The sequence below is a fragment of the Periophthalmus magnuspinnatus genome, chromosome 15 (assembly GCF_009829125.3).
Source record: "Periophthalmus magnuspinnatus isolate fPerMag1 chromosome 15, fPerMag1.2.pri, whole genome shotgun sequence".
NCBI classification, from domain to species: Eukaryota; Metazoa; Chordata; class Actinopteri; order Gobiiformes; family Gobiidae; genus Periophthalmus; species Periophthalmus magnuspinnatus.
In genome coordinates, this window is record NC_047140.1 from 24,284,889 (window position 1) to 24,304,377 (window position 19,489).

The window sequence follows — 19,489 nt, forward strand, 5'->3', positions numbered from 1 at the left end:
TCTTAAGCTCATAACCTTACAATGTGCCTGTGGAAACGTCTGTCCTTGTGCTGACAACAATGGCGTGCTTTGATTGCGTTAGTCAATGCTGTAGAAAATGTCAATTGAACACGTGTGAATGCTTGAGTGCCATACAGACTGTTACAAGAAGGAATACACAAACAGCATATTGATCTTTTATGTGTTTTTAACCCAACAAGATATAGGTCTGGATGTCAGTTTGTCTCCACCGGTGTGTCAAAAGAAAATCAATGACTAAAAATGTGTAGCTTTTAGACACTTTATTGGATATTGCCTGAGGATGTTCAGATTTACATTATGCCAAGCACATTAAATTCACTCAATACTTTACTATTTACACAGGGTTGTAGTCTATATGTGACATGAAAACAAATATATTAGTAAGATGTGAAAAAATTCTCAGGTTTGTGTCAATAAATACTTGGAAAAATTTGTCAAGAATAAGTGTGACTCGAATGAAAATTACAACTTAGATTTTTTGTTATATTTAAAAAAAAAAGTACAAACTATTGATTTAAATGACAAAGGATTAGTTTGAGTGGCCATTTTGAGAGTAGTGCACATTTGAAAACAAGGCTACTCTTAATCATAGTTTTCAGTGCAGTGTTTGTCGAGATTAAAACAAACAACCTTAAGTAGAAACTCACTTCAATCAAATGTGTAAATGCCTCAACTGTATTAACAGCACAATGTCTTTATTAGTTATAAGTCCACTAACCTAATCAGAAGGGGAAGCACAATGCTTTGTATTTGCTGTGGCTCTGATATACCATAGATTAAATATAATCAAGAGAATGGGCATGGATTGGTGGTACTTCCCCATCTCACATGACATGTTTTTAATAGTCCCGAAAACTGTGCAATGTAATAAACAGAATCTCCCCGCTTAAGGCTAGTCAATAGAATACATCCTGATTTAAAGTGTCCTATTGTTTAGCAAGACCAACAACAGTTTTGGGATTAGCTGGTTCGTTGCCAAGTTAGTCGTACTGTCTGTGTTAATCCGCCACCACATTACACAAACAGGTCCAGTGAAACATGGAGGTTAGTACAAGCCCAATCTAAATAGTGTAATATAAAGCAAGGTTGAAAATGTCTTTAAACTATATTCCCTTCATTGTCGACAATAAGTAATTAGCCCAGTTTTAAGAAATAATAATAAATATTTGGATGTTTGAAAAAAACAAACAAATAGGTAACTGATTTGACAATACATTAGCTTTTTTACTAAAACGCTCAGCAACCAAAAAGCTAATAAAAAAAATGCAAAAATTCAGCCCTTGTTGCCTTTGCTTGCTTCTCATTCAAAAGTTAATATTTTAAATGGTCCAATTAATCGTCCAATGTAATAACACCTTTAATAACATCATTCTAGTCAAATACATTTTACAATTTTTTAAGAAGCATTATGGAAAAAAATAAGTAAAAAGTGGTAATATACAAATCTATGCATTGTGAACCTGGCTGCTGCTTCAAGGTTTGCCTCTAAATAGCTTTTCCTACACCTTCTCATTGAGATAATGTGAACATCTGCACCACAGATGGGGGTGGGATGAGGATGGGATTCTTCTGGAGGGGGTTACCATGACAACCGCATCCTCAAAGGTCTGTTCACTGTGATGCCGGAACGATGGAGAAAACCCACAACGCACTGGGTTATTAGGTCATGTCTAAATCGCTATGTTCACAAGAGCGTACTGAAGCAGGCCTTTGCTGCATCTGTCAGGGAAATCCAATTTAAAAAGGACAACCTGATTTTAATGCAATTTCAAAAAGCTAAAGCAGTGAAGATGAAAGAACGCACAGTCCAGACAGGCAAAAACATATCTGACATTAACGTGTAGACTCAAGCATTAGCTATGTTTCTTTATATATACATAAAAAAACAACTATCTGGACAAAAATGGAAAGATATAAAGATAATTTAAAACAAAAACACATTTTAGGTCATGTGAAAAAGGAAAACGTGTATTTCTGTTAAAGATAAATGTAAGTGAAGATATGCATTTCCCTGATTATGCTCGGAATATAGTCGGAATACAGTAGATCTTTAAATATATTTAAAGGCACTTCTTTTACAGAATGCATGTGATGAAACAGCGCCGTCTAAAAACTGCAGATTTTAGCTAAGCTTAAAAAAGCTATTTTTCACAGTACAATACAAAAAATAAAGTAGTTGTATATAAAAATCCAATTTGCATATTGTGACCAGTCATCTTGGACGCAAGCATCCTTAATTTAAGCACGTAGTGAAGCACTTAATCACTGCATCCCTGTAGAGAAAAGAAAGGTGAGAAAAGTGTTAAAACAAATAAAACACAGCTTAGTTTTACATCAGTGTTTTCCTTTAAAATGACATTAAGTCATACGTAGCACTTCTTTTTGTTTTATTGGGAAATTTGTGAATTGGATACTGGTATATTTATTGCATCGTATTTATTCCTGTCCCGTCAACTCTACTGACAAACCCTTTGCCAATGTAGGCCTGGGATTGAATAGTAAATTGAACTTTGACCCCTTGGTGCCTGGTTTCTTACCACAGACTGTATAAAGACATGGACTAAGTGAGTGTGGCATCACCATAGCATTCAGCTCCAGTTATATGTAGCTCGTCGAGGCTAGCACTTATAAGGGCGAATTTGAAGCTAAATTCCATATTTAAAATTCCGATTGCGAGTATCATAGCAACCAAAGAGTCAATTCGGCGCCACGCTGTTGAAGGTAACACCCCTTTTCACCAGTACCACTGGTTTAGTAGGGAGCTGGTGCTTAGCAACTGGGGAAAGAAGGCGCCTGATTTGTCTGTTATTAATGTTCATATCTTGATTTACGGACAAAAAAGCTAAATAAAAACAACAGGATCATGTAGAGCAGGTTAATACAAACATTTTAAAACCAAAATGACAAATCTGATGGCAGCAGTTACAGAGAGAGGGGTGACAGTTTCTCAATAGAACATGAATTGGAGCCACAGTGGATGGAGCCAGAAGCGCGGCCATGCTCATTTCCTATTTGGAATGCTGCTAGCAGGTTAACTGTGTCTATTTATTATATATATATATATATATATATATATATATATATATATATATATATATATATATATATATATGATTACTACTAGTAGTACTACTAGTATATATATATATATATATATATATATATATATATATATATATATATATATATATATATATATATATATATATATATATATATATATATATATATATATATATATATATATATATATATATATGATTACTACTAGTAGTAAAATTATACTGTACATAACACATCAACTAATTGTAATATTGGTGAGAATAAATGTTGTGGTTAAATATAGAAAGACGAAAATAGATTAATTATATAGAATACATGCTAAGGAGTGTTTTTATTTACAGTTATTTTAGTGTGCACTTTAGTGTGACTTTTAATTAAGCTAAGTGAATTTAAACTTTCACACAGCAGTCTAATTGGTAAAATGAGATAAGTCAATATCAGCTGCAAAAATGCTTTAAGACAACAAATTTATAGCTATGCATAAATTATATCTGGTCCACCATGATAACAGTAATGGCACTTTGAGATCAACTCAGTCAAGCGTATAAAATGAATAGTGACATAAAAGGCCATTTGTGCCTTTGTTACACTGATTTGGGTGTGGCTTGTCATGAATAAGTGAGTGTGTTTTGGCGGGGAAGGTCCAATGATGAAAGTGGGGGGATGCTTAAGGTGCTGTTTGAGGGATGATGCAATGTGAGGGATTGCTATGGCAACTACATCCTTTTGGCAACTCAGCTCCCCCAATATATACGGCTACTGACGCCGGGGCCATCAATGTGTGTGTTGCTATGCAGACTCTGCCCCGGAGCCAGAGCCACAAATTTCAGTGGAGGAGGTGTGAAAACTGCCAAGGTCGAAGGAAGAAAGAAGAAGTAGAGAAAGGGGAGGGGAGAGTCATAAGTATAGACTCTCTGACGGACTGGGAGGAGGGGTCTTATGCTTACGCGCGCAGTGTCCCTGAAAACACTCAAAACCAAAACACAAAGTGGGATTTTAAGTATTTTAGGATTAAGATAATCCTGAAATACTTAAAAAAGGGCAATAAGGCAAAAGAAAGGTTTTTGTCCCAATATTTATCTATTAGAATATATTTTGTCTTAGTAAATACAAATAACGGATTTCGATATTCATTTTCTGAACATAAACAAAACAGTTTTAAATCAGTGTTATTTAACACAAAAATAGTAATTTCTTCCCCCAAAGTCTGAACTCTGCTCCGAATAATATATTTTTGCTGATAAAGGATTGGCTGTGAATCTCTAGATAAAAAAACAAAACAAAAACAAAACAAAAAAGTAAGCTGCTAAATGACTGAATTAGTTCCAAATTTTGAGACATTGGATTAATAATTGGGAGGATGCATAAATTGGTCATCTTGAGGCATTGTATCTCTTTCAGCAAGAAAATCTGTTCTATGCAAACATTGGGGAAGTGTAGATAAACGTAATGACTGATAGGGACCAGAGGGATTCTGGGTAACATGGCTAACGGCTTGATCTAAATGTACAGGGAAAACTAAATCTGGTTTCTAGAGAGAGTTGTTTTTCTTTCATCAATATACTGCGTCTGAATGTCTAAGGGGGGAGGGGGTCCATAGCTAGACTTAATAACAGCATCATCTCAGGTTCTGAAGTATAAAAAAAACACACACACAGAGGTAGGACCAAATAAAACCATATATGTGCAAATATCTCAGAATATGTATTATATTTTGAAATGGGGTAAGAAGTATTGGCTTTTTTAGGTTTTTTCCCATTATACCTCTGTATATACATATGCATATACATACACACATACACTTTGAGTTTTATCACAAGTCTGTCCATTTAAGTAACCATTTTAACTAAATACCATAAAAAAGGTTACTGTTGATTTATCTGTGCTTCTACTAAAGTCTTTGATCTGTGTTCAAAATTATGAATCAGAGCTGTCCTTCCTATCAATATTCATTTTATTATAGAAGACATAGCATCAGGGAAAGTGCATATGCAGCAGGATTGTCCAGCAGGCATGGGATGAATTGCCAATAAGGTAATATATATAATAGCGGGTCAGTCAGCTGTAGCTATGGACAGGCGAGCCAGGTAAGCTAGTTGTTTACATCAATAAAGTCAGACATTTTGGCAAAAACAAGTAAAAAGTGTGTGATTAAATTGCACAGCTGCTTTGTAAAAACAGGACAAACAATGGAGCCAACTGATCTAAATATATTAAATGAAAAATGGATTATAGAAAGAAGATTAAAATGAGACGATAAATGTGTGGCTGGTAATAACTAAGAAAGCATTCAAATAAGAGAGAATTTCACACATTTAGCTGTCATATAAAGTCAATGTTAGTGAATGGCAAATTTGAGTAAAGGAATTTCTGAGGGTGACAAAAGTGAACAGGTCTTTGTCTCTGTAGTATTGTTGTTGTGTTAGAGTTGGGGGGATGGGGATCAAGAGCTGGTTAGAGAGGGGTCGCTCAGCTGTCAGGACAGATTATAGGGTCACCTAAATACACATAGCACTTAAAGGAGGGGTACATGGGCTACAGGCTCCGGGACGGTGAACCAAATGAGACATAACGCTACTCTCAGCTGGACTGGCAAAACAACATCACACCTTGCACCCGGCTGGAGTCCTGATGCACCATATGGGACAATTTGACCAGTGAATACTACCAGGCTTTAGTGCAAAAATCAAAGCTATAACCAACAGTACAGGACTGATAATATAGGATTTCCAAGACTGAAGAGATTTTTTATCCTTAACTTAAGCAGGTACAGTGCTATGGTGGTGTCAATCTAATAAAAACATAAATGTACTGGTTTTCAGACTCCGGCTTAACATAAACTAACCCGTCAAATCATATGAGACAATTTTGGTTAATCTGAGGCTAAGAGCATTAACACTGGCCAAGAAATGAATCCATTTGGATATTACAGAAAAGGCATTGGGTTCAAAGGAGTGTAAAACAACAAGCTGCCATTTGTTGGACATTAAGTGCCTGCATTAGTCCTGGGGAGGGGATTACAACCATATGGTGAAGGCAAACAGTGAAGTTTAGAAATAAAAAAAACAAAACATGTTGTGTTAAGGGTTTTGGTTTGTTGTGTCACTGTCTACAATACAGGACTGTAATGAAGGGTCACCATAGAACGATGTACTTTATAATGAAAATGATAAAAATAAACATTAAATAAACTTACCTGGCAAATGGTATGTAAGAGATGCTATACCTGAAACCCAAAGTGGTCAAGTTAATAACAGAAATAAAAATACAAACAGTGAAGATGAAGACTTGGCACCAATATTTAAATGTGACAAATTTGTTATTATAAAGTCTGAACTCTACTCCAAACTACATGCTTTTATTGACAGGATTGGATTGTGAATAGGTAGTAGACCTTTCAATTAAAAAATGACCCGATATGATTAAAAAAAAATGATTAAAATAAGATATCATTTAGATTTAGATTTGTCTTTTTGAAGCTTCTGCACTTATACAGGCTTGAGATATTGAGCAAGGTTGCTCTTTGGTGTGCTATGGCAGACTTTGATATCTTAAAGTGTACTTGTAGAGATTAAAGTTCAGCTCATAAATTTCAAACATGTGAGGAATTCAGCACATTAGCTAACTGATTAACTAATGTCAGATTATAGCATTACACTACAAGTCACAAGGCATTTTTATCCTTAAAAGGAGCTGGCTGAAGTTATGACATTAGACTAGCGGCACAAACTGTGGTACAAATATCAACAGGGGTACAGACCCACTACTTTTTGCGTGTTTTACGTGGAGGTTGCTTCTGAACAGGGAAGCCAGAATTATTGTGAGAAGAAATATCATAATTTCATGATTTTTCACAATTATTAAAACATGAATAAAACATGAATAAATTGTAAAATCCATACACTGCTTATGGACATTGACCTACGTGACTAGTTTTATAAAAATCAAACTATCTGAAAAATAAGTATGTTGCATAAGCAGCCAAAACTTGAAATTTAGGTATAGTTTTTATTGGATTAGATTATATTTGAAATTCTCATACTACATTTTAAAATTTCTTACAATTATGTTGTGACCTTTTGAAAGACCTTGATATCCCCATATCTGAGTTTAATTGTGTTCCATTTTATTACTAGTCACAAATAGCACATGATGACTGGACTTTGCTTGTGTCTGTGTGGGTCAGTGATTATCTTATTAAAATCCCACCTTCCCTCAGCTGTCTGGAGGGCTATGTGGGAGGGCACTACAGCCCCAGTGTCTGAGCTCAGAGAATGAAAGAGCCTTGGAGATCTGCGACTTCAGGTTTCCATGGTGATGCTCGAAGAATGTGCCGGAAGTGAATTTTTCAACGAGGGGGTGCGAAAAGAGAGGAGCTGACACAGTCCTGCTTAGCGCATAAGTCTGGACTAACCATTGTCCTGCATTATGGTGTTTGCACTTCCAAGCACTTCGCTTAGAAGTACAAACACCATAATGCAGGACCAAAACTTCAAGTCACTGCTGGGTAAATATGCTTAATTTAAATAAAACATGTGGAAGCATGCCCATACATATCAATCAGGTCTTTGTGAGAATGCAGGTAGACACCTGCTGTTGGCAACGCTGTCATCATATTTTGTTTACATTAGTTGAATTACATTAGAATTATCATTTATTTGTTTTCTAAATGGTGTGATACGTTTAAGAGCCAGATGAAGCATAACTGGACAGTCTTTGAGTGCATACTTGAGCTAAAAACACTGATTCACTTAGGACATTAACTGCCATACAACCCGAAAATAACTCAAAAAGGTCACAAGAATCGTCATTAAATTATTACATTAAACATTAATGTTTTACTTCACCAGCCTTAGTAGCTTATTGTCCCTTATGCACTATGCACTGTAGTATATCCATTTATGATCTTTAATCATTAATCCCTTGTTAAAAAAAATAAAAATATTAACAATATAAATACAACACAATAACATCTGACTTGAAACTACTCATGCCAGAAAGCAATAAAAAACAGCTAGATTAAAATGGTATCTAATGATATCACAGCTACAGTGATAAAGCTGCTGACCAATCAAATAAAAGAAAAGATTTCCTACCCTGTTTAACCTGGCTCAACTTTACTAATTGGATGATGCTGCCTGAGTGCAGTACTTGCATGTTGACATGTTAAAGGCTCATGGCATTAAAACCAACCATGGTTCAGGCCCAGGGTTAAAAATACACCAACCCAGAGCAAAGACTGGCACACTGCACCTCTGACTCAGCACATTAGTCATACAGATGTGGCATAGAAAAAGTAGGACAAATCGATCTAGTGAGTTCACAAAGTATGCTGAAAGTGACAGTCTATACTCACACACTTACCATGTCATTGCCAAAAACTGCAGAATACAGAAGATGATGGCGAGTCCTTTTTTACCCCACTGGAATAAAAATACACACATTTGTTATCAAAATTTAAATATGATATATCTTTATATATCTTTTCTGGCAGAGGGGCAGCCACCTGCTTAGCTCCACAGAGTTATTACTGCTTTGCAGAGTATATTCCACAATATGGTATTAAACATCTCTATGGAGACAAGCAGGTGAAAAATGTAAGGATGCATTATGTTTTTCACTGTGTTTTTGAGTAGCCGTCAATATTATATTTAAGTCATACATACCCAGAACACTGAACAAAGCGTTAAGACCAGACAAAGCTGAAAGAAAAAAATATACATATTGTGAACAATTTTGCAGCATTCACAAAAGTAGAATAAAAAGAAAAGTTCCATCGTATCAAGCTTAAATGTTTTGTCATGACTGGTTACTTTATCCCCACAAGCCTTTAAAGAGCAAAGGAGCACTAAATCTGTGATTAAATTTGACCTGAGGATCTACTGTCAGAAAACACGTGCAATGTTTACTCTCCAAGGCCATTCTAAAATATAAGAAAGCATGATGCAAAAATCACTGTAACTTACCAACATAACAATAGTTGCTATCAGCCTTGTAGGTTCAAACATGCGCTTCAATTGTTTCAGAGGTCCCATTAGGAAACATGTGCTTTGGAAAAAACAAAACATTGAAAAACATTTTGAATCTTTGGCCTTAAATATGGTTTATAGATTATTGTATAGGTTGAAACATAATGCAGTTTAGTATAACCTTTATTTTTTATATTACTGAAATATTTTTTTCATATTTGGATGGAAGGATGGGAGAGAATAAGGTTAAGTAAGGAAGTGAATAAGGTTAGGTGAAGAGGTCAGTAAAATCAATTCAACAGTTAACACTTAACACCAACCGACGTCATCTCTTTGTGACTATGAATCCATTTACAGTGTTTCTTCTCCCCTTTGGCTCTACCCAATTACTCATAACATAAAGTCATTAGCCCTTGTTTAACCTCAATTTTTGTATTCAAGCCTCCCAAATACCACCACTGTGCATACCATCTTTCTCCAACTATACTCACTGTCCGTCCGTAACACACTAACAAGAAAGACTAATATATCGGCCAACCGATATTTGGACTTTTTTCGTGTATGGGCTATCAGCCTTCGATCTCCAGTGTAGGCCGATATTTTGTTCTGGTCAATCTGCTGCGAAAAAATACACACAAGCCTTTCTACCAACACTTTAATACAAAGAGATAACTGCATAAAACATGACCACACAGCTCTCTTACAGGTATGTGGTAAAAAGGGCTTGGGTCGAGCTGACAGTACGTTTAAATTACATAATTTGCGGAAAATAACCAAAATCGGCCCAACATATTGGCAGAGCTTATCAGTCATCGACTGCTCTGTATTCTAAACCATCAGTATCAGCATCGGTCATAAAAAAAAACAAAAAAACATATCGGTCGATCTCTACTCAGTCTCATTAAGGCTTTAATAAATGAACTTCTGTTTATGTGAGTTAATTGCACAACCAGTTCTTCTCATGTTCATTCACATGGGACAATTTATAGTCACCGACAACTAACCCAGTAACAGTAAGCACGTCTTTCACTCGCACCACCTGGAGACCCCAATGTCCTTCAACTCCTGTACTATTCCTGTCCACATCAAGATTTGTCATAACTGCAAAAAAACGTTATGATGTGCAATATATACCCGGTATCCAGAGAATGAACTGTATTTCTAGAAATGCATATTCATATTGAAAACAGTGAATATTTCAACTGTTCAATAGCAACAAAATTATAGAGGCAATAATGTACCTTTGAGAACTATACAAACTTCCATCAATACCAAAATGTTGATTGAGAAGTCTGTGATGCTGGGGTCACCAAATAACTGCCACGCCCCTCTTCTGTAAATGCCCAAACCACCTCAATCTAGTTTTATCAATAAAAAAATGTCAGTGTACTTCTTCACGTACAGATTGATGTCATCAAAAGTGCCTGTGACTACATACAGCATTAGTTAATCCATTTAGATGTATATTTCAGGACTACTGCAAGATGACACATTGGTAAAAAACCTCCTACACACTACACGTTGCCTGGTGACGTCAGTAAATGTTATAACACAAAGGGTTTCCCGCGCTGTTGGGCTGAGAAGAGCCGAGGGAGGCAGAGGAGCGTCACTGCTGCTCCGTGAGGCACTTAGGTTCTGGAGTGTGGGGCTGTGACGTCAGCTCAAGGTCTCGTCTATGCGAGTGTGAGAGATGGAGACGCTTTGTTCAAACGCACTATGTGAGTGTGGCCACGCACAGGCTGTTACTGCTACTCCAGATTCAAGTGAGGGAAGAATACTCCATTGTGTTAGGACTATTATGGTGTTAGGACTACTATAGCAACTACTACTACAACGAGAATAGCAAAACATTGGATCAGAAATATGTAGCATAACAAATGCCTGTGACTTTTTTCAAAGCAGTTATGGATAAGTGAAATCACTGTTATTCACTTTCACTATTGTCACTTTTCTTATACTTCAAAATATGAGTACTTCTCTAAAACAGGATACTTGTGTATTCAAACTAATGATATTGATAGTGGTACAACATTATAGTTTGTCAACAACATATTGACTTTCCAAATGGCTCAAACGCCAATAAAACCTCAGTCATGGATTGATTTGTTTCATTTTAATTTCTTCTAGCCCTGAGAGTATTATGAGTCAAAGCCATTGATTAAATTGTCACAATAATTCACAAATTAGAAGCCAAAAAGAAACACTTTCATCTGATAAAAGGTTACCTAAATGTGTTGATCCCTAAAGACTGGTAATCTTGATAACAAACCTATAGATTACAGTGAGAGAATAGTCATATACTGTGTTGTTCTGAGAAAACTACATAAGCCATATTTACAAACTGAATTAAATCTGATTCTACATGTTAGTGATGCATCAGTCTCTGTGGTCTGTTCTTGTTAACATTTCAGTGGTTAAATACAGTTACACTAAACATTTATTTGATTACTGTCAAACTGGTGTTGAGTGGTGATAAACTAAAACTGCCCATTACGACTCTAAGTAACAAGTACAATCTGAATCATGGCCAAGAACAGAGAGATAAGGGGAGTGTCATTGAGGACATTATAAATCATATTGTGTGGTGTATGAGCGAGGTACTTTTGGCTCCCATCAGCAAGCTGCATTAGCAATTAAAAACATGAAGCCAAGCCAAGAATTAGATCGGCCAAATGACTGTTGGCGCAGTCTTACCTGGAAAGAGCCATGACGTTCCCTAATGTGTAAAAGACTGCAAAGAGCTTGATTCCACCTGGAAGGAACAGGAGAGCTGAGCCCTAGTTAACAAAAATAGACTTTGTTAGTTTCATTTGAATATCTATTTATAGCGACACTACAGTATATTGAGACTTGTGGTGGTTTTTATAAAGATCAACAAAACTGCTCTATTTTCTACATTAGTTTCAGTGGGCAACATCTAGTGACACGCTTTTGTAATCATAGTTTTTAAAGCAGTATAGCACCTTCAATGAAATCATTTCATGTCGGAACTGGTCCGGGTTTAGTTACCATCCAGGTTTAATTACAATCAAATTGAATTTATGCATATTTCAATCCTGATTCAAAGTTCAGTTTTAGCCCAGTTTTATCTTAGTCTATTTTATCCCAATAGCACTTGGAAAGTCATGAGACAGTACATGGTGTTGAGAAGTGAGTTGAAATCACTGAGCTAGATGAAATCTGGCTCCCTCTTGTGGCAAAGTATAAAATGTCCTTTTCAATAGAAATTGGTAAATAAAAAGAATTGAAGTGAAAACCAACCATCTCTATACAATTAAAAAAGAAAGCAACTCAAACATATTTCTAATGCAATGTTTTATAGAGGGTCTTGTTGAACTAGCCATCACTTCAAGCAATATACCAAAATAATCAAAATGAATAGCAATATTAAAAGGTATTTTAGGATAAAAACAAAACAAAACTATATTTTGCTCAGACTCAGAGAACTAGTGAAATACTGACTACTTTGTCACTTATCACAGAAGAACTTCTTGCTATTATTACAAAAAATGTGTCTCGCAGCACATTTTCTGACAGTAAACACCAGACATACACGGTGCAGGGAAAATTGTTGTACCGAAAAAAAAAAATATATATATATATGTTTTTGTTTGTAGTTTAACAATAATCAGCAGGTGGGAAGAATATGCACTTGCATGAATTGACCTTGAAGAATGTCAGTTTACAGCAAACATTTATTCAAGTTGGTCAACAATCTGTAGCATATAATGTGAACATACACTACCACTGCCACAAAAACTAATATAGCCATTCTGAGTTTAATGCGGAATAAATCTTACTATTATCAGAATATTGTGTAATGGATCACTTTGATTTTAACAAGACGACAAGAGGTTATAGATTTCTTTGTGTAATGTTTTTATTACTAATGCTTTTTGAGGTAAAAGTGAAATAGCCTGGTAGCACATTACAGGCATAGTTGTCAGAGTTCACATCTTCAGTTTAAAATTGGAGGACAGGTCACAATTCTGAGGTAAAATGTTGTTTCATTGTCACACTGCAGATTTGTTGAACTGGTTTATGGCTGATATCTCTATTTGGCCTATTCAGATGAAACAAAAAACTAGGACACGTTTGACACCTTCTCTGTCACAAACAACTTCAAAGATTGTTACAATCTTACAATGGCTTGAAGCCATTAGATTAATAGATTGTGGAGTCAATCTCTAACAAATAACAATAGGATTCAACTTCAAATTTTATCAAATCACTTTCTAGTAAGTGAACGCAACCTACCGTATTTAAGTGTTTAGTTTTGGTTTAACACTGGGTCAAAGAATGCTATATCCATTGTGCAACTCACCAGGATTGAACAGAGAATGCCTCCAGCGAAGCATATGACAAACCATTTGATCCTGGTGCTGTAGCTGAGTGTACTGGCATCCAGGACCTGTGCAGAACAATGGGAGGATGTCAAACACAACACTATTGACCTGCAGGAGGCGCTATGCTGATGGGCTAAACACATATGCCTTTATATATTTATATCTCAGGAAAAATAAAGGCTTTCTAAAGGAAAAACAGACACCAGCATTGGGTTGTTGTTGCTGCACACTCAACTCATACAACTTACAGTCGTTGCCAAATTCCGGCAATAATGTTGAATTTCTGGGAGAGCAACGCTTTATTGAGTAGAAAGAATGTAATAAAATGTGATATGTCAAAATACACACTCACATTAGCTGCCTTATGTTACAATGCTGCAGAACCAAAATCATGATTATAATGAGGCACATTCTTACCTTGTTTCCTCCTGAGCATGATTGCATGTAAAAGCATTAACAAACACGTGAATAAAAACTGTAATAGCACTAAAATGATAGAGCTAACCTAAATGAAAACCACAAGAGTCAAAGTAGGAACTGATGATAAACTAACAGCTGTGGAGCAAAGATAAGACTCTGAGAACATTTAGTTTCCTCAACATTCAGCTAACAATCACAAAGATACAAAAAGAAGCATACATGGAGATAGAGAAGTAAGTTAGACAGTAAATAGAGCTTGTTGCCTTTAGCTTTAGCACTCTGTCTGAACTGTATTAGCATATTTACCTGTGCTGTGAGTCCCAGCTCCTCATTTTCCTCCTGGCCGCTCAACACTCGACGGAGCTTGTCCATCGCTAAAAACTAAAGATGCTAACTATTTATCAGTTACTTTTATCACAAAAGTATAGATCGCGACTTCGGTTGTTGGACTACCGCAACTTTGGTCGCTGTAAGAGTGAATTTCTTCGACTTGTTGCTTCCGTTTGTCCAGAGCTGACCTGGGATCAGTTTGTTGTCGCTGGGTGAAGCTGAGATTAACGGTTGGGCGGTGCTGAAACTGATCTGAGATAAGTGTGTCGCGTCAACTCGAAAAAACTGCGCTTCCTGTCATGTGTCGCTGGTAAAAATGAGTAGTCACGCATTACACGGTTGTTGTAGTACACGCAAAAGTTTGAAAACATTTGCACAGCCCATATATCTACTTATAATAGCCCAATCATTTATATTCTTAGTGTATTTTGCTTGGACTTTTAAGTAACCTATAGGCTCACTGCTATTGGTTTAACTCTGGCGGCCTCTAGTGGTAGTTTGTAGAAATTGCAGATATTAAAATATGTTGGTTTAATATAATACCATCAAAATATAACTGCTCATCGAAACATAAACATGGCTTTATCGAAAAAAAAAATGTTATGTTGGATAGGCACGGTCCACATTTTACGCAAAACATATTTAAACCAACTTTACAGACATGGCCTAAATACATTCTGTAAATTCTGTTATTTTTTTCCTATTATACCTAAAGTTTTTGTCTACAGCAATCGCTTTTAACAATTTGAGAGGCATCTTTCCGTCACAGTTCACAATGTTATTAATTTCCACGAAGTCCATGCTTTTTATGGTTCTTCAAGGCACATTACTTTGGATCACTTTCTACTTTTGAACAAACACAATGGGTTGAGTTATGTTTAGACTATACAGGTAAAAGCACTCAAAGTAATTACCCATATACGGAAGTAATTACCCATATACATTTAACAAACAACACCAGAGCAAAGTGGAAATGTTTGTATTCGTTTATCTCTTCAGTGAGCAGAGAAGTATGGACTATTTCAATCGACCTACTTGATGAGACCAGTTCAGAAACCAGGGTCATGAACGTCTTAAGGTAATAACTGAGAGATCTGACAGTGAAATAGCCAATATTATGCTTAGGTTTCAAAAAAGAGCAGAAAGTAAAACATTGCCTACATCTGATTTAAGATTTCGGTTACAATGACTTAATTGAAGGTGCACTTTGGTCTTAATGGAGATGTCATTGCTTGGCTTCTAATGTTGCAGAGTGTGGGATTAAACCTATATATCTTCAATTTATTCAATAACAATAGTTTTATTGGTTTAGAATATCTTAAAAAAAACAAAACAACAAAAAACAAAACAACAAAAACGCATGCATTTATTTTGAATGCCTCTCCACAGATCTGACCTGTAACTTGACCTAGAGGTCACCTTGGAGATAGATAAGTTTAACAGCATACTATTGAACATTCTAGGTAAAGCAGTAACATATCCAGGTGGCAGACCCCTTGTAACTCAAAAAGTTACAATCTGGTTTTGCACAAAATTATACACAGTTTTTATTAGGTGGCCTTGAATGAGTATAGCTATGAGTTATACACTATAAGCATACCATAGAAATAGAAATAGACAAGCAATGTGCTGAGTGTCTGATTAACAACTTTTTAAATCAACAGGTGCAATTTGCATTCTGAATATTTTACAATAGACCTCATCTTCCCTACAAGTACATCAGCTACTCAGACTGTCACAGCACAATAAAATACCCAATATGTCTTTGATTCAATTAAATGTGCCAAATGTCAAGCTGATCCTTCACCTCCAGTCACACCATGCTGTGACTGTCATCCTTCTGTGTGTGTGTGTGTGTGTGTGTGTGTTTGAAGGTCTTTGAAGTCTTGACCTCTGCTGTAAATCAGAGTAGAACCTTGAGTCCCCCAAGGTCCACCGTCCACCGTCTTATGCAACTACACCAAACTGAAAACATCATCACATATTTTAACCAGCAGACCAGATTAACAGGAAAATGAGTGTGTGTGTCTGTGTGTGTATGCGTGTGTGTAATGTTTGTCTGTAACTTTATAGTAGGAGGCTGATGTTTGATTGGAGAATTGGTTGAAAAAAGAAAGATTAGTTTGGTAAACAAGAAATAAAGTTGAACTAAAAACAAAACGGTCAGTTATTTTAATCTGCAAAGTTTATTTGTGCCTGAAATTGTCCATAGGCATCCACTTTTGTGAGCAGAAAAGAAAGGTTGTTTATTTGTATTTGTGTTACAGGTTCCTATACCATTATCTTTGAAGGCCATTTTGAGTTATTCATTTGATGGTCTGAAAAAAGCTCAGACGATGTGAGCATGTCTACTAGATTTATAACAACAAAGTCCTTTAGTTGGGATTTCTTTATTTAATTTATATGAATAGCTCTCATGTTTCACAATAAATGGGTTCGTTTCCCTGTTTTTCTGCTTTAAATCCAGAACAATGTCTTCTGCAATGCCTGGAATGTTTTGAAACATTCGCATTTAACAACCTCCTGAAACTCATTGAAATGTAAGTATTGACACTTAAAGAACCAGCGCAGTATCATTGTAAAGGTGGACAACAATAACTCTAATAAATAACCTGTTACTAATAATGGAGCTCAAATAAGAACATAAGAAACTTGAATTGGCATGAGGAGTTTTAACCTTCCTAAACTATGATACTTGTATGTAAATTATGATAGTGAAATTAAACAAATTATTTACTCTCTGAACTTAATGAATTAAAGAAATATCAAAACAGAAAATTCACAAATGGTGAACCTTATCATTATTTGTTAGGGATTGGCTGATGTAAAGGTGAATGACAGTGTGTATATATCTGCTTTAGGCCCATACAGCTGAATCCATCCACAACATAACAGCGTGTCATTGGAACTTGATGACCCCAGCCAATTCAATTCAATTCAATTCAATTCATTTATTTTTGTAACGCCCAAAATCACAACAACAGTTGTCTCGAAGGGCGTTCATGTTTTGGTTGATGGGGGAAACCGGAGTACCCGGAGGAAACCCATCCAGACACGGGGAGAAACATGAAAAACTCCACACAGAAAGGCCTGGTGACCCGGGGATCGAACCAACCTTCTTGCTGTGAGACATGAGTGATGGCACTCAGTCACCGTGCCGCCAAGACACAAAAAACAAAACAACAGGAAGAATCAGACACAACAAGAAAAATCAGACACAACAGGAAAAATCAGACACAACAGGAAAAATCAGACAACATAAGAAATCGGCCAGGAGACCAGACGAGGAGGAGGAGAGCCGGGCGAGGAGGAGGAGAGCCAGGCAAGGAGGAGGTCCAACTGTCATCGGGGCATCTGAAAGAGATACACTCCACAGGGGGAGTGGGACAGGGGACAACATGTGAATAGCATTGCTGATGAGAAAATAGGGCAAAGTAGAGGATAGTGCTCAGGTTGCCATACTTCCCCCAGCTAGTTACTCCTACTGCAGCTTATCTTATCCCGGGTTTTAATAACCCTAACTCCCTCACTAAGTAACCTGGTCATACGCTATACCGAAGAGGAAGGTTTTAAGCCTGGTCTTAAATACAGAGACTGTGGGGGCCTGTTTAACATCAGCAGGGAGTTGATTCCATAGCACAGGAGCTTGGTAACTGAATGCTCTCCCTCCCACTGTACTTTTGGACACTCTAGGAACCACTAATAGTCCTGCATTCTGAGAGCGGAGTGCTCTGTTTGGCTGGTACGGGACAATAGCATCTTGCAGATAGGATGGGGCCATACCGTTTAGGGCTTTGTATGTCAGGAGGAGGACTTTGAATTTGATTCTAAGCTCGACAGGAAGCCAGTGCAGATATTTTAGTACAGGACTGATGTGGTCTCTTCTTTTAGTTCCTGTTAGGACTCTGGCCGCTGCATTTTGGACCAACTGGAGGCTCCTTATAGTACTTTTGGGGCAGGCGGCAAGCAGGGAATTACAGTAATCAAGTCTGGAAGTAACAAATGCATGGATGAGTTTTTCAGCATCGCAGCCATATTGCGGACGTGCCAACCCCTTCTGATCCTCTACAGGACAATGACTATGACTTAGAATTATATATATATTTTCCAATGCTGTACCTGTGTTGGAGCAGCCCATCTCTCGTCTGCACTACTGAGGCTGTTGCTTTAACCTCTGTGAGAAGATTGCAGGCTTCAGTTTCCTCTGTGTTGCCATCTGATTCATCAGCATCTTGGCCATCACTGGAAACTTAACTGTTCTTCTTGTCTTCTTCTCCAGCGCCAGCAAACTAACCATTCCATGCTTTCTTATGTGCCATCTTGCATTTGCTGATCTGTGCATTGAAATATATCTGCTCGCATCAGTGGACTTAAGGACTCGTGGGAACTACAGTCAGCATGCTATCAAGAAGCAGACTGGACCAGGCTGCAGTGTGGCTGGTTTTCTGTCTGTTTTTGGAGGAGAACTGTCAGTTTATACTCCAGACAGAGCGATGGCAAGCTACAACAAATGCCCTACAAGTGAAGTGCCATCTTGGTCTAAAACAAGCTGCATAATGTCCACAGGTTGGCTTGGCTGTTTGGCAATGGGTATCTTGCCTCTGATTGGAGTCTGTAGTTACAGTAAAGTTAGTATGTGTCTGCCAATGGATATATAAACATCCTTAGCACAATCTTTTGTCATTATTATGCTTTTATTCAATGTTTCTGCATTCTGTCTTCTATTCATTTGTTATGTTCCTATCTACCAAAAATTTGTAACATATTTGTTATATTATGAACCAAGTTAGTTAAATAAATAATTTGTGAGAAAATGATCAAAATGTGGAAGGGGATTTTATTGATATTGATATTGCCATTCATTTTAAATAACTTGCCACTACAATTAGCCACAAGGGGGCAGCATTTGGGCATCAGCGGTAACCCGGGCACTCCAGCAGTGTGAGATGGAATGTCATAAAAATAAAGTTGAAGTTAAAGTTAAATGAACTGATCCGTTTGCCTTTTGTGACACGAATTGAACTGTCTCGTATCGTGAAGGTAAGGGAGATTTAGACTAAGGGTTTTTTGGTGCAAGTGTAATCTAGAATAAACTAAGACTACCGTAGTTGCCTGAAAAACACTTAAACATATTTGTCTGCAAGCCAGAGTATAGTAATACACAGCAGTAAATCTTCATTTTGTTCTCGGACAGTCCCACCTTCGTGGGAACCTCGTGTCGCGTGACGTGTAAATGTTTTTTTTTCTTCCTCTCCCTGGAGAGCAGGAGCGGTAGTGAGACTGATCTTTGGTCAACACTGGAGCGAGTCTGTGAGGGAGGTCGCTGGTCGTCACTGTCGG

At 36.9% G+C, this 19,489-nt stretch overlaps 2 protein-coding genes across 2 annotated transcripts; one reads left to right on the forward strand and one right to left on the reverse strand.

The window, feature by feature from the left end:
* Positions 1–1,748: 1,748 nt before the first annotated feature.
* sft2d1 (SFT2 domain containing 1) lies at positions 1,749–14,328 on the reverse strand. Its single transcript, XM_033979581.2, has 8 exons — positions 14,126–14,328; positions 13,378–13,464; positions 11,748–11,830; positions 9,051–9,132; positions 8,751–8,786; positions 8,449–8,507; positions 6,281–6,310; positions 1,749–2,294 (listed from the first exon to the last, which is right to left on the reverse strand). Exons 1-8 carry the CDS (start codon positions 14,189–14,191, stop codon positions 2,255–2,257), a joined length of 483 nt encoding a protein of 160 aa, XP_033835472.1. The 5' UTR covers positions 14,192–14,328; the 3' UTR covers positions 1,749–2,254.
* Positions 14,207–18,807, forward strand: lhcgr (luteinizing hormone/choriogonadotropin receptor). The gene is given in 4 exon segments (XM_033979309.1): positions 14,207–14,288; positions 18,308–18,629; positions 18,631–18,692; positions 18,695–18,807. Coding segments are annotated over 4 exon segments (579 nt in total).
* Positions 18,808–19,489: the final 682 nt, after the last annotated feature.